General features: G+C 34.8%; 1 protein-coding gene across 1 annotated transcript in view; it reads right to left on the bottom strand.

Annotated features, from left to right (window-relative positions):
- Window positions 1-48: 48 nt before the first annotated feature.
- Window positions 49-15,602, bottom strand: part of FAR1 (fatty acyl-CoA reductase 1) — a 63,591-nt gene continuing 48,037 nt past the window's right edge. Inside the window, exons 7-12 of the mRNA XM_003781117.3 lie at window positions 15,385-15,503; window positions 14,104-14,171; window positions 12,458-12,629; window positions 5,105-5,234; window positions 1,852-1,979; window positions 49-324 (exon numbers count right to left, since the gene is read on the bottom strand). Of these exons, the coding sequence (XP_003781165.1) occupies window positions 162-324; window positions 1,852-1,979; window positions 5,105-5,234; window positions 12,458-12,629; window positions 14,104-14,171; window positions 15,385-15,503 (780 nt within the window). The 3' untranslated portion in view covers window positions 49-161. The remainder of the gene's footprint in view (window positions 325-1,851; window positions 1,980-5,104; window positions 5,235-12,457; window positions 12,630-14,103; window positions 14,172-15,384; window positions 15,504-15,602) is intronic.

Here is a 15,602-nt window from a genome sequence, read left to right as displayed (position 1 = left end):
AAACATTAAAATGTTACACAAAATGTACCATAATTTACTCCACACTCTGATCTAAGATGGTTTAATGTCTTGACAAAAGGTGAGATGACTTAAGTACATTTTACATTTTGTGCATTTAGACCACCATATGCATAGATGTTCTAATGCTAAATTCTTGGTCTTCAGTATCTCATGGTGCTGGATGCTCTGAAGTATGACAGAAACTTGTAACACAGACTAACCACAAAGTACCAGATGTTTCTTGCCATTTGTGATCTTGCAATAAAAATGCGCCAGATGAGGATCACAAGGATAGTATTAAAACCATAACGTATGTTCCGCAACCTAGAAAGCAAATCAAGAGATGTGTTTGGCAGCATTTTCCAGATTAAAATCTTGTTGGATAGCAGCTAATAAATACTTGATTTTTAATCTAATCAAACTTCGAGTCCATATTAGCTTGAAATTTGTTTAAAAACTAAACGAGAAGTCCTTAAGATAGAAAGCTTTTAAGTTAAGTTAGAAAGTTAGCAAAATCCAAACAAAACTGACTGTATATTCTGGGTGGCAGGGCATCAAATAATGTATTACCTCTATTAATAATGAATATAATAATGCCTTTCATTAACAGTCTATTTGAGATACAAATTAATTCATTCAACAAATACTACTGAACATCTTCTGTAAGCCCAGCACTGTACTAAGAAGTCATCAAATATTTTGGTAAAGCAGATATGTCTCCTGAACTTCTGCAGCTTTCTATCTAATTTAAATCAAGATTTGTCATGATAGTATACATCACAGTACAAAACACAGGAAACATTTTTTGACATCTTTAGTTGCTTACAAGATTCTAGACAAGTAAATTTTCTACTTCAGTTATACATGACAGACACATGATCAAAGACCAACTAGATCAGTCTTCATCTAAGAATAAAACATGACATTAGCTCTATAAAGGAGGATCTTCCCATTCCCATTCATTACCCAGCTCATGTTTCAAAACATTCTGATGTGTTCTGACGGTGTTTGAAAGGAATACAAACATTTAAACATGTAATAATGTTATATAAATTCCATTAAATTCAGATAGGAACAATGATGTAGAGAAAAGAGCTTGAACTTTAAATAAGAAGTCAAAAGATCAATATTCCAGTTTGCTTTTCCACGTAACATCGTACAGCTTAGGTAACTATAACTTCCCTAAGCCTCAATTTCCTCATCTACACAACTGGCTGCCCTGCAAAATCTTACATACAGAGTTGTGAGGCATAAGAGGGATAATAATGTGAAAGTCTTAAAAACTGTTATAAATGTATTAAAAAACAATACAAATAAAAAAGATCATCATTAAAATTTTATGTATCTCTGAATGGTGGGTTACCAGTGATTTTTCTTCTTTATTTTCTGAGACTAAAAAAAGCCAGCATGTATCACTTGTATAAGGAGAATAAGGAAATTATTATAGTTCTATTTTACAAAGAAAAAATTCTATGCTGAATGATGTATTATTGTATCTGTTCTTTCAAAGAGTATTTGAGTAGGATAATAAAAGTACATAAATAAATTATCTAGTTTAAAAGACATTTTAATTTTCTCCCATTATCTTTGCTTTTTTATAGCAATATAAGATAATAGTAATTTAAAAAACTCAGTTCCACCTGAACTTTATATTAAGAAATAGATTATTAACTTTCAACAATCTTAGGCTAAATCAAGGCTACTGTAGTTCCAGCCCACAGGTAAATATTTATCCGAAATATGTAAGATCATTAGCACTATCTTTTATACAGTGTATCAGCTTATTCCTAAAATGTACACAATATTTCATAAGGAAGACAAGATACAAACAAACCTATGCATCAGACTCACTTGTTCAGATGTTTTCTAGCTGCTGGGAGGCCAGACATTTCTTCATTCAATACATATTTCTTGGTTCCCATACAGTAGTTTTCTATATATTCTGCCCAATGTAACTGCCGTACATCGATATTGAAGGTCTACATTAACAAAAAATAATTGGTTACTGTCCTAAGTAATTTTTTTCACAGTCAGTAAAAAATTTATATTTTTTGTAAAGGCCAATTCCAAATGGTGTGATTACAAAATGTTTAAATACAGAATTAACTTTTAAAATCTTATTGCTATTAGCAAAAAAGTTCTTATTTCTAGTTCATAATCTCCACTAAACACAGTAACATTTGAAAAGATAATCTGGTAACTCATGTTGGCATTTAAAGAGAATTAGGTTAAATGTAAGAAGAAAGAAGCCTTTGACATTTTTTTTAAAAATAAAAAAGACAAAGTTCTATTGTCCAAATAGATCTATGTATTCCTCACTATTTCACACACGTACTGATACATTTACTGGTTTTATTAAGAGTTCTTATCCAAAATGTATTATATGTACACATATACACTCACATACATATATAAATTTTGTCTTTTATTAGTGTGGCATTTAAGGCATATTTATTTCATTCTCCCCTTAGTAAAGATTCATCTCACAACCGTGTTATTTCATTTTAAGGGATGTTGATTCCCCTTCCTTTGTTTCATGTTTTACCTTTTTTTTTTAATCTATTCACATTTATGATTATTTCATACTTTTGTCTTCTAATAATCTATTAAGCAATATGTGTTATGCATGGGGGGAAGATAAGGAAGGAGAAAGTAAGGAATCAGTAGAAGCCACAACAACCTGAGAGTATCTACAAGACCCTGGTGGCTTAATCCTGCCTTGAAGGCTGTAGGCAGGGAGAAGACTGTCTAGAAATAAAGCCTGTGTCCTGTAAGTTAAGGACCTTTATAGAATACCTGTGCAAAGAGATAAGAACCTAAAAAGCTCTATCCTAAGAGGAAGGGTGAAAAAAAGTAAATTCACCACACACAAAAGTGGACAGAGAAACAGTTCACTCGAGGACTTTTGTCATGCAGGTTCAGTAGAATGGACTAGATCGGCACTGTCCAATACAGTAGCCACAAGCTAAATGTGTCTCTCTGGCCCTTGAAATGTGGCTAGTCCAAACTAAGAGGTGGAGTATAAAATGCACACTGGGTTTTAAAGGCTCAGTATGAAAAATAGAAAATAGCTTTTATAAATTTTTAAATTTTTGGTATGTTCAAATATTTTTGATATATTGGGCTAAGTAAAACATAAATTAAAAAAAGTAAGTGGGGAGAGAAAGGAAGATGGAACTTGGAGGATAAAAAACTTCTTCAAGAAACTAATCATGAACTAGATAGACCAGTGGTCTATTTAAGGCCCTACATTCACCTAAATTATGCTAAAAACCTGTCCTGGCTTGTTAATACCATCTGGCTAGTTAACTAGGCTACTGGTAGAAGAAAAAGCAAATCCTTATTGGGAAACTACAATTTCAATCTAGTCCTTAAAAACTTCCCAGAGAGGCTTGGCGCCTGTGGCTCAAGTGGCTAAGGCACCAGCCACATACACCTAAGGTGGCGGGTTCAAATCCAGCCCAGACCCGCCAAACAACAATGACGGCTGCAACCAAAAAACAGCCGGGTGTTGTGGCGGGCGCCTGTGGTCCCAGCTACTTGGGAGGCTGAGGCAGGAGACTTGCTTGAGCCCAGGAGTTGGAGGTTGCTGTGAGCTGTGAAGCCACAGCACTCTACCCAGGGGGATAGCTTGAGGCTCTGTCTCAAAAAAAAAACTTCCCAGAAAGATCCTCAAGGAATACAAAATTTACAGTTAAACAAGTTACAATAAGAAAACAAAGAATTAAGTTGCCATGAACAAGGCCCAGCTCAAACAACAGAGAGCAGAATCAGATGCTATAAATCCTTTGCAAGTTTAAATTATCAGAAACAGAATTTTATATATTTATTCATTTATTTAGAGACAGAGTCTCACTATGTTGCCCTTGGTAGAGTGCCGTGGTGTCACAGCTCACAGCAACCTCTAACTTTTGGGCTTAAGCGATTCTCTTACCTCAGCCTCCCAAGTAGCTGGGACTACAGGCACCCAGCACAATGCCCAGCTATTTTTCTTTTGTTGCAGTTGTCATTGGTGTTTAAGCTGGCCAGGGCTGGGTTCGAACCCACCAGCCTCAATGTACATGGCTGGCATCATATGACAACTGTGCTATGGCACCAAGCACAGAATTTTAAACAATTATGTTTAATATGTTTCAAAGAAAAAAATTCCAGAGACTAGTTAAGAAATATTTATAAGATCTAAAGAATAAATTAAACTTTCTAAAAAATGAAAATAACTGAAACTCTAAATTCAATTGTTTAGTTTAAACATAGCTGATAGACTGCCATAGAATCATAATTATCTAGATTTTAGTCCAGAAACAAAGGGATATAATATTGAAATTAAGGTTAAAAACCTTGAGGACAGAATGATCTAACATAGGCTATGAATTGTGGAAGCAGATAAGAGAATGACGAAGACCAAGTATTTGAATAATCAATGTCTAATCACTTCCCCAAACTGCTGAAAGACACCAAACTTCAGAATTCAGAGACCCCAACACAAACAAGGTAAATTAAAAAAAAAATTTTTTTTAATCATACCCAAATATAATACACAACCAAATAAGTTAGTGAGAGTGCTCATCATAGCTAAAACATTTAAAGCTGCTAAATATCACTGAGAAGGCAGCTATAGATATTGCATAACATAGTCTGTGTTAGATATACATGATAAAATATCTGGAATAACCTTGCAAAGACCACATATAGAGAGTTTAAGTTTTAAACTAGCAAAGAGTGAAATATGGAATGACAAAAAAGTGAAAAAGCTCGTGAAAAACAATTTCTTAGAGAAGGTTTTTCTCAAAACTCAGAGAAAACAAAATGATTGGAGGAAAAACACATGAAGTTAAAGTTTTCTTTGAACCCACTGAGGGAAAAAGGAATCAACATGTCAACCATACCATGAAAATACCTTTGCCGTTCTAAAATACTTAAACTATAAATTTTAAGAGAATTTTATTTTATCACCAATAATTATGATTGAAGCTTTAATGAGAGATCATAAATAAATCAATGACTTCCTTATAATGGTTGTGGGGAAGTACCTATTTCTCGGGTTGCTAATGGGTCTCTAATTAGTATGCTACTTATTTCCTAATATAGAACAGAAAATGCTTGCCTTTTTATCTTCAGGGTTTAGTTGATTCATTAACATATTGACATTGTCAGTATTCCAAACCCAAGAATTACTTGTGAAATATTCAAGAAACACCATAGCTTTGTGAAGACGAGTTATTGTTTTCATCATCCTGTATTGTAAGAAAAATTGACAGATTCATATTTTATATAGATTAGAAAAAATCCCATTACCACCCAGGGTACCAATTTCCTCTAATGCATACATTAACATTAAAACATAATACATAATTCAGTAAGTATACCAAACCAGTAAGGAATAAGAATATTTCTGTATCTTGGAAGAACATTTTATAAATCCAAAATAAAAAAGAAAAGTTTTGGAAGCAGCAGCAAATGAGCATAATATAGCCTAAACAGAGTTTCACTGATATAGGAAATTAATTCTCAAAAAGATATGCAATACTCTCAAGGTCATTTCTAAATAAAATATTAAATAAGCAAATAAATGGATTCAATTAATATTCCTTTGCTTTTTGTTCCTTTAGCTATATTTTAGTTCACAGCTGCATTTACTAAGATTTCCTGTGAATTCATAACTGTATTATATTATAATCCCAACTCTCTAGCATCACTGAAGCAAAGTACATACAGAAATATTCGTTTGCCATTTAGTCAACTCTATTTCAAAAAACAAAAACTTTCTCTAACATTGATTGGCATTACTCTTTATCCTCTGGATGTGCTGTGAAATCAATGACTCATGCTGAAGACTTTCAAAATATTAATAGATATTCATATTCCCATACCCCACCAAGATCCATCCTTAGAGAAATAAGGGAATGTGGTATTTTTTTTTTTAAAGAGTAAGGAATTTAAATCTTCAAATTTGTCCTTTTTTTGGAGACAGTCTCACTTTGTCGTGCTTGGTAGAGTGCTGTTGTGCCCTCAAATTCTTGGGCTCAAGCGATTTTGTTGCCTCGGCCTCCCAAGTAGCTGGGACTACAGGTATCCACCACAACGCCTGGCTATTTTTAGAGACGAGGTCTCATTCTGGCCTCAGGCTGGTCTAGAATCTGTGAGCTCAGGCCATCCACCCTCCTCGGCCTCCCAGAGTGCTAGGATTACGAGGCATGAGCCACTGCGCGTGGCCTACATGTGTCATTTTACATATCAAGGCTCACCATAAGTCACTGATATCATAACACTAACCTGAGCAGTAATATCTATACGATAATAACTACCCACAATAAGTAGGGAAAGGGAAGAAAGAACTTTTTGAAACAAAACCCACATCCCAAACTCCCAGAAAACAGAAAAATAATTTGTGGAGTAATAATTTAAAAGAATTTCATTTACAGTCCCACAGTAAGGATTAACATTGTATGTAGTTTAGAAAGCCCCCAAATTAGAGGATTTAGAAATGGGGGACATGAAAGACAGTTAGAACATGGGAAACGGAGGAAAAAATCAAAACAGTTTCATCAGCTAAGCAATTCTCGTAACATATTCAATACATTTAAAAAGAAATTCCAAATCCAGAATACTGGAGAAAATATAGACTATATAAAGAAAAACTATAGTTCATCCAATAAAGTAATTTCAAAATAAAACCTCCATTAAACACAAGAACTGTCAAGCATCAAAGGCTATTTCTGGACAGGAACAGTTCATATAGATAAAGGGCATTTGGGGGGACAAAATAAGTGCTGCTTTTAGGAAAGAAGAGACTAGGCAATTTTTCCCCCTAAAACACAAAAAAGATGTAATAATTTGTAACTAAATCAATACACACTATCACAGCCAGTGTAGTATATTTGAATCTCTCTTACATATACATAGTTAACATGGTTTTCCAACACACTTCTTATGAAGAAGTTTTTTTTTTCCCTAACTCCTTTTTCACCGACAAGTCTCACCTAATCTTATCTGCAGATTCATTTAAGTGAGAAAATTATCCTAAAATCAGTCACTGATTCAGCCATTCAAAAAATAATTGAGGGGGAAGAAATCTGAAAGACCATATATTTGTGTGTGAAAATTTACAGAATATTAAAAAGGCAACAAAAGTACTGGGTAGAATGTAGAAACAAAAAGAAACACAAAACTTTGCACCATGACTCCTTGGCCAAACATGGCACACAGCACAGCACATATTAGTACCTACACCACTATGCGTGTTATGAATATTATGAGTATTTTATTTATTCTTTATTATGGCAAAATTCAAAAACTACCAATCACATCCTTTATAGTAGGGCAGGAGTTTAATGATCATCTAGTCCAGGGTTTCTCAACCCTGGCACTACAGATATTTTGGGTCAGACAATTCTTTGTTGTGAAGGGCTGTCTGTATATGGAAAGGTGCTTGAAAGCATACTTGGACTCAACCCACTAGATTGCAGGAGCACTGCCCCACCCAGTTGTGGCAACTAAAAACACCTCCAAACACTGCCACATGTTTCTAGTTGAGAATCACACAGATAAAAAATACCAAGTTCAGAGACGTTAAGCTGCAGAGAGTTAAGCTAAATAACCAAAACACAAAACCATGGAACCAGTTTTTAAAGTTGTTTTTAAGAGTGATAAAAAGTCAACTAAATTTCAAGAGTTAGAATGAATAATTTATACTGCTTCTACATGCAGTAACACCAAGGCATCTTAGATCCCAATGACTATTAACCAAGAATCCATATGATATTTATCTGCACTGTACTTTTAATAGTTATTTCAAGATATATAGCAAGTCAGATTTTTCTCTGACAATCAGAAAAACATAAATGAGTAAAATGGACACCATAAATGACATTACTGACACCAGTTTAATGTAGAATTAGGCATTATATTGACGCCATTATAAAGTATAAAGCCCAGAATCTTGCTCAGTAAATATTGGAACAAATTAAATAATATAAACTTTAAGACTTTATACATAACATTTATAATTGCCTAAATAAAAAGTCTTTGTATTTCTTCTTGTTTTTAGACTATAACAACCAGAGGTCAAGGATTAGTCCTATTTTGATATTTAGAAAGCCTTACACAAGGCAACCACAGGTAAGATTCTTTACTTGATTCCCTATTTAGAAAAGATTTTAATTTCCATAGGTGCCTATGAAATTATCTCCCATCTACAAGCTCACCTACAATGTCACCTTTACTATCTTCCCATTGAGAGGGGAAGGTGACTTATAACTAACAGAATGATGTGAGTTAGAAGTGACACGGTATGACTTTTGAGGCTAGGTGACAGAGCTTTCGGACTTGCTCACCAGCTGTTCACCACTGGAGCCTCAGTCCAATGTTAGCTGTCCAACACCCCTGAGGCTGCCAGGAAGCTCAAACTAGTCCATGTGGAGAAACCACATTGAGAGGCTATGTGGGGAGACCATGTGATGACAGAAAGACACTCGGCCCCCTCAGCTGCTCCCCTCTACAGTGAATCTCCTGCAGTCCCTGTCTACAACCACTTGAAAGACCCGGAGCCAGAACCATTTAGCCAAGCTTTTGGAGAATTCCTAGCCCACAGAAATTGTGACACACAACCAAAATAACTGCTGTTTTAAGACACTAAATTTGAGGTGATTTGTTATGAAGCACAAATAACAGTAACAGATCTTAATACTGGCATTGAGGAGCTGCTATAATAAAAACCTAAAACACGATGTTGGCTTTAGGATCAGGTAATAGACAAGATCTGTAAGGCCTTTGAGGTGACCATCAGTGAAATCTGAAAGGATCAGGAAAGTAATGTTAGTGAAAGCCTTGAAAGGGCTTTGAGGAAGCTGTCGGTGAGGGCTTGAAGGGCAGAAAACACTTTTGGAAGCTGGAAAGTGTCACCAGTAACATGGAAGACAGAAACTATACCTAATAACCTCAATGATAAAGCCAAGATTTCCTGAAAGAGTACAAAAATCATCTTACGAAATAAACTATTTGTCTGAGTGGCATTTGGAGGAAATGCAAACTGCCAGCCAGGAATTCTTTAAGAAACAGTTTCTAGGTTCAGTGCCTGTGGCTCAAGTGGCTAAGGTGCCAGCCACATACACCTACGGTGGTGGGTTTGAATCCAGCCCGGGCCCGCCAAACAACAATGATAGCTGCAACCAAAAAAGAGCTGGGCATTGTGGTGGGTGCCTATGGTCCCAGCTACTTGGGAGGCTGAGGCAGGAGACTCGCTTGAGCCCAGGAGTTAGAGGTTGCTGTGAGCTGTGATGCCACAGCACTCTACCCAGGGGGACAGCTTGAGGCTCTGTCTCAAACGAACAAAAGAATAGTTTCTAAGCATAGATCAGATTCAGGGTGAGGCTGTCAGATTCTTTCTTAAGACCTTAGAAAGATGTAAAGCAGTGCCTCATATAAGTTTTCAGACAAAAAGCTCTCTACTGATCTTAAAGACATCTGTCACAGAAACTTGTTTTAATAGGCAGGATCTGTTCTGTTGAAAAAAATAAAAATAAAAGGCAAGATCTAAGAGTCTAAGGAACTAAGAAGCACAGATCTAAGCCCTAAGGTTGTTGTCCCATAGAAGCTTCATAGGGGATCCAAGACAGAGAAGGGCCTGTTTCAAAGACATGTACATGTATAGTTTTAGTCTACTGGAGTAGATTCCTTTAAAATAGATACTACAGAAACAATTTTTAAAGCAACTACATCAGTTTACATGTAAAGGGAGAGAGACTGCAAAATAAAAAGTGGTCATTATATCAAGGGTCAGCAAACCAAGGCCTACACACCAAATTCAGCCTGCTGCCTGTTTCTGTAAATGAAATTTCACCAGAACATAGTCACACTCTTTAATTTACATTATTGTCTCTCTCTTTAACAGAGCTGAGTAGCTGCACCAGAAATTATACTGTCTGCAAAGCCTAATATGATCGTAATTTACAAGAAAAGTTTGCCAATCTCTACTCCCAACTCCTAACTTTTCATGAATAGGAAGCAGAATAGGAACATGCACATTCGGCTACTTTTTATGGAAAAAGCAGGATGACTCAGAGGGCAAAGCCCAAGCCTCAGGCAACTTTCAGCATGCAAAAATGAGCCCCAATCAAGAAACCATGAACATATACCTGACTGGATTTCAGAACTGTTATGGACCAATATTTACTATACACCTCCCATTTTCTCTTTTTGAACAAGATTGTCTAAAACCATTTTCCTTTGCTTATCTCACCATCACTAGATGAGGGTATGGGCAGCCAGGAACTTGGTGCTTTAGTTTACAGGTTTTCAGATCAGCACGTGAAGAACTGTACTTGAGGAGCTATGCCTACAAAACCTGTTCTTAAAAAGCCTCATCTGCAACTGGTTGGATTTAGATGACAAAACCCTGACTTCTAAGCTGATGTCACAGGGATCTCAGGAGAAAGAAGCAAAATATTTTCCTGTGGGAGGAATATAAATTGTTTTGGCCAGAAGGTTGACTATCACAGACTACACTTTCAAAAATGGCCACAAAAATCCCTTTATCTTACTTGTTCATTTATAACATGATCTTGACCATTCTCTAAATCCCCCTGCTTTAAATCTAGGAGGATCTGTGGCTCACTTGTGACTAGAAGAATGAAGCAGAAGTGATGCTCCATGACTTCCATAGACAGGTGAGGAAAGGCAACATAGCTTCACCTTACTTGTTGATATACTCCCCCACCCACCTTTAAATCTTCAGCTGCCATGTACTAATTCTTCTAAGACTACCAGTAATTCCTTGCAAAGAACCTATAAGGAGAGATGTTGTCATGATATGAAGACAATGACATCTGACTTTTGCTATTTTTAAGCCACTAAGTTTGAGAAGATTTGTTGTGCAGCAACATCTACTCTGAACCATTTAGTAAACTTTGGCTATTTAATCACTTTTAAGTTTACTAAGCCCCCTTTCTCTGTGTTAGACATGGTAGTATTTTTAATGGTTTACTTTCATGACCCAGTTTTGACATTTCTACCCCAAATTGTGGCAAATATGACAAACTGTGCAAATAATCCTTGAAAAATCTGAAACTATTTCTTTTCCTTTTCTAGAGTTGTTCAATTCAATACCTTTCACGTATTTCAGTGTTAACATACAGGGTTAGGAACATCATGAACAAGTGCATCCACAGAAAATCCCTACAGGTATTTCAGATCCTGATACACTGTAACTGGCAGATACCTCACTTTTATTTTTTGAGAAGTTGATGGAAGTTCTGGAATCAGCATCTTCTCTATACATTAATACTCAAATTCTGAACTCTCCAAAGACTCCACTGTAATGCCAATGTAGTTAAAAAAAATAAATATTTTTATAGTACATTTCACTGTAATTGTGTGGTAAAGACAGTAGGAGAACTTTAAGTTTGGGGAGGGTTTAACTAAAAAAAAAAAAAGAAGAAGAAAGGCTATAACAACTATAAAAAATAGAAAGTTTTCCATTTGTTATTAATTTTTCTTAAATATGCCATTCCCAAACTTGAAAATTAGTCAAAAACTGTAATAACCATATTATAAGCTGAATAGGTAGCTGAGATATTTTAAGTAGTTAATTTTCTAGAAGTAGCCTATATTTTTTCATATAAAACTGCACCATCCATTTAAAGCAAAAATTTTACCCTTAATCCCCTGTAAAAACTCTTCCCTAGGTTTTTAAGGGGGAGAAGAAAAGGGCTCAGTTTCAGCTTATAATAACAATGACAACCTTGACATAGGACATTTCCTATATTATGGGATTTGGAGGGTCAATGACCCAATAAGATGAAATCCACAGTCAGTCTCTCCAAATTATCTCCAATTTCTAAGAAATGTCCTAGGATCCCGATTGTGATTGTGATTAATTAGGTTAGTAATTCTAAAGGTAAAGCTCATGCTAGAGACTTTTCGTCTCTCCAGCAAGCTTCCACCACCTTACCAATATATAGTGTATTTACTGCTATTCTTCTTACCACGGTTTCTGACCTGTCAACCTGAGTGCAAGATCGAGCAATAATGCAGGTACTGTATGTCTGACACCCTTCCAATAATGAAGCAATAGGTTGTTGGAATAAAACTTAATATTGGGGCGCCTGAATACTTGGTTTAAAGGATTCATCTTGAAGGAATGAGTTAGATAATATCCTGTAGGAAAAATAAGCGTCAAAGCATTTTGAATATTGTTATTCAGAAAAATACCTAAAGTTAGACCTAGAATTCAATACATGACAATAACTTATCTAAACGTCACAACAAATCAGAGTGACTTATAATACTACCTTTGCTTTTCTGACAAAGTCATAAATTCAACATTCTTCTCATTCACAAAAGGCCATTAAGCCTTGTCATAAGCATAAACAAATACAGAGTTAATTAATATGCATTTTAGTGTAAGCATGGGTTGTTTAACAGTCAGAGGAACAGATAAGACAGAGCTAGTCACCATTACCTTGGGCTTCTTCCAGTCATCCTGAGGTAGATATCATACAGGAATGCTGGGGCCTTATGGCTTACAGCAATCCAGTAATGATATACAAGGTGATTGGAGGTTAGATTTACATTGGGCCGTCTGAAGGCCTGTTCGAGAGGATTCCTCTTGAAAGTGGAAATTACATGGTATTCTGAGGAAGAAAAGTTGTGTAACAGCTTTGATAATAACCATGTAATGAAGTTTTGAAAAAAATCATGTTTTTACAATGCAAAATATTTCAACAAAAATGTCAGAGTTCGTTCATTTAAAAAACAAACTTCTCTACTCTCTATATTAGCTAAGAGAATACGGGTATTAGACTGCTAAACTCAGGTGGTTTTAAAACTGCCAGTATTTATGAATTTTAATTAGGTGAATGAATTTTTACTAAAATTCACTCTTAAAATCCTTTTAATGATTTACCTATGCCAGTTTACAATGTCACTTTCTATATTTCACTTCTCACGATAGCTTCTTTCTTTCTGTTCCTCTTTCCAGATTCTTATTACTGTACTTACTTAAAAAAGAAAAGGAAAATCATCATCCTTTGCTTAAGATGCTTAAGTTAACACACATCAACAAGCTTAAACCAACCACAAATTAACTTCTGCTGTTATTTCTTTTGGTTATGGAATGTCAATATAATCAAACCTAGTACCATCTAATATCATCTATGTTAATGGAAGAGTACATGGAGATATTCACTAAAAATAATACTCAATTTGATTTTTCAATAAACTTTACAACATAATGAAGAGATTATAAAAAAGCTAAACATATGAAGTGTCTAGTTTTTTTAAAAGTACTTAAAATAATTAGCATAAAATTAAAATTACTCTAGAAATTATATTTTTCTTATGTGTTCTAATGGCCAATCTTCAAACTGAAATAAAAACACCATAGAAAAATCCTAGGAAAAATGTCATAAAAAATTTAGTTTGAAATCAAAATTGTTTTGTGAGGATAACAACAATTATTCAATTAGAGATAAAATAAGATCTATCACTAAATCATTATCATAAATACATTTTACTTTAAATTTATAATCATCAACCAATAATTTAAAAATGATTAAATTTTGATAGGCTTTAAGTTTTACTATTCCTATTTTAAGAACTAAGAACATATACACAATACCTGCAGTGAGAGACTGTGAATTTAAATAATTTATAATTGTTAATAGAAAATATTTTGTTAAACTGTATTCTACTTCCTAACTTCTTCATTTCTTACTCTGGGGACCACACGATATACTAACTCTTATAGTTAGCAATGATATTCCCTATGGACAGGCAACATCATCAAGGAGAAAAAAAGCACTATTCCCGTGGCACAGGTATTTGTGAAGGCTGCTGCAGGTGGCAGCAGCAGAAGACCAAGGGTCAGAGAAGGGTAGGGTAAGTGGGAATATACAGTAGGATACTTTTAATTTTGTATCACTAAGGACCACAAGGCAATACTGGTAGCTATTACTTCTAAGATGCCAATTAAAATAAGAACAAACTGAAGAACAAATAAGAACTCACTAAACTTAATGTCTCATAGGTATTCTAATATTAAAACTTTAGTGAACTTAAGTTCTTTAAGATTTATTCTAAGATTCAAAAACACAGGTAAAATCATACCAACTTCACCCCAGTGGAAAGGATTAGTGCTTCCTGTTGTGCAATTATACACCATGATGTTTCTTGGTCTGTAAAGACAAAGATGAAAACAATGAAATAAAACATAAAACCCAAACTTATATTAAATATGAACCAAATTTAACCAGTCTAAATCTTACATAATATTCAAGCAAGAAGACATGAGGATGACAGGTACATTTCCTATACTGATTTTTTTTAATTAAAGGATTACTTTTTATATTAATGGCTATTCTATTTGAAACTATCCTTTCTCCCTCCCATACCAAAAAAATTATTTATAAAAAAAGTGGGAATTTTTTCTTTGCATGTTTTCTTCTTTGTATTAGCAGTAGTGTCTGTTTTTAAACGTGAGCAAAACAGTAATCTCAACTTTTCCTGACTCATTTTCAGAGGCTCTAGTAAAAAAAACTTAAGTTCCCTTTTACCCAAAACAACATATTTATATAATTCCAACCCTCATTTTTCAGGATATAAAATACTGACTTCAAAAACAAGGGCAGTTTTAGAAAAAAAAAAAAGCTATTGAAAAGCTTAAAATTTAAGTGTTAGCTATAAATACTACTATTACCTTTTAAAAGAAGGATGTTCATGAGTTGATTAAAGATGCTCTAGTTTAATATATGTTTAATATATGTAAGCCACACTGTGAATTTCAGCTCTTTAAATATGCCAAGTGTACACCAAGTCTTATTTTGAATTAAAAATCGCCCTTGGCTCAGCGCTTATAGCTCAGCAGCTAGGGTGCCAGCCATATACAACAGAGCTGGCGGATTCAAATCCAGCCTGGATCTGCCAAATAACAACTACAACCAAAAAATAGCTGGGCGTTGTGGCAGGTGCCTGTAGTCCCAGCTATTTGAGAGGCTGAGGCAAGAGAATTGCTTAAGCCCAGAGCTGGAGGTTGCTGTGAACTGTGACGCCACAGAACTCTACCAAGGGCAACACAGTGAGACTCTATCTCAAAAAAAAAAAAAATCATTCTTGAAAAGGGCTTTTTTTTTTTTTCCATTTTTAATCCCTACTGAATTTGTCCATCCTGTACATAGTACATGAAAATTAAGATGAATTCTTCATTACTTCTGACAAGACTGCTTGCTGTTTATTGCCTGGAATATACCAACTCTTGTAGTTGGTAGTGATATCACCTATATATTGATATAGCAGTTTCAGGAATGAGGGAGTAATTAACATTCGTCAGTAGCCCTGTTTTCCCTTCTCCATTACTACATATTTAATAAGTGACATTGTCACCTCATATACCTATTAACTCCGGAATACCAGGCTGCCGCAAGACTCGTGTTGACAACTACATCTACAGGAACAAGATCTGCAAGGGCATTGTTGGAGGCACGCATTGTTCGAAGAATTCCTTTCCCTGCCTTTGTTGAAATTAAAAACAACACCTTAAGATATATAAACCACAGTGGATTTATGTTTATATATAAAGATATATTGAAAACAGAAAAATATATAGATTA

Source organism: Otolemur garnettii, unplaced genomic scaffold (genome assembly GCF_000181295.1).
Source record: "Otolemur garnettii isolate 467f Iridium unplaced genomic scaffold, OtoGar3 scaffold00001, whole genome shotgun sequence".
In the NCBI taxonomy this organism is placed as follows: domain Eukaryota; kingdom Metazoa; phylum Chordata; class Mammalia; order Primates; family Galagidae; genus Otolemur; species Otolemur garnettii.
This window is presented reverse-complemented; position numbering and strand designations above follow the sequence as displayed.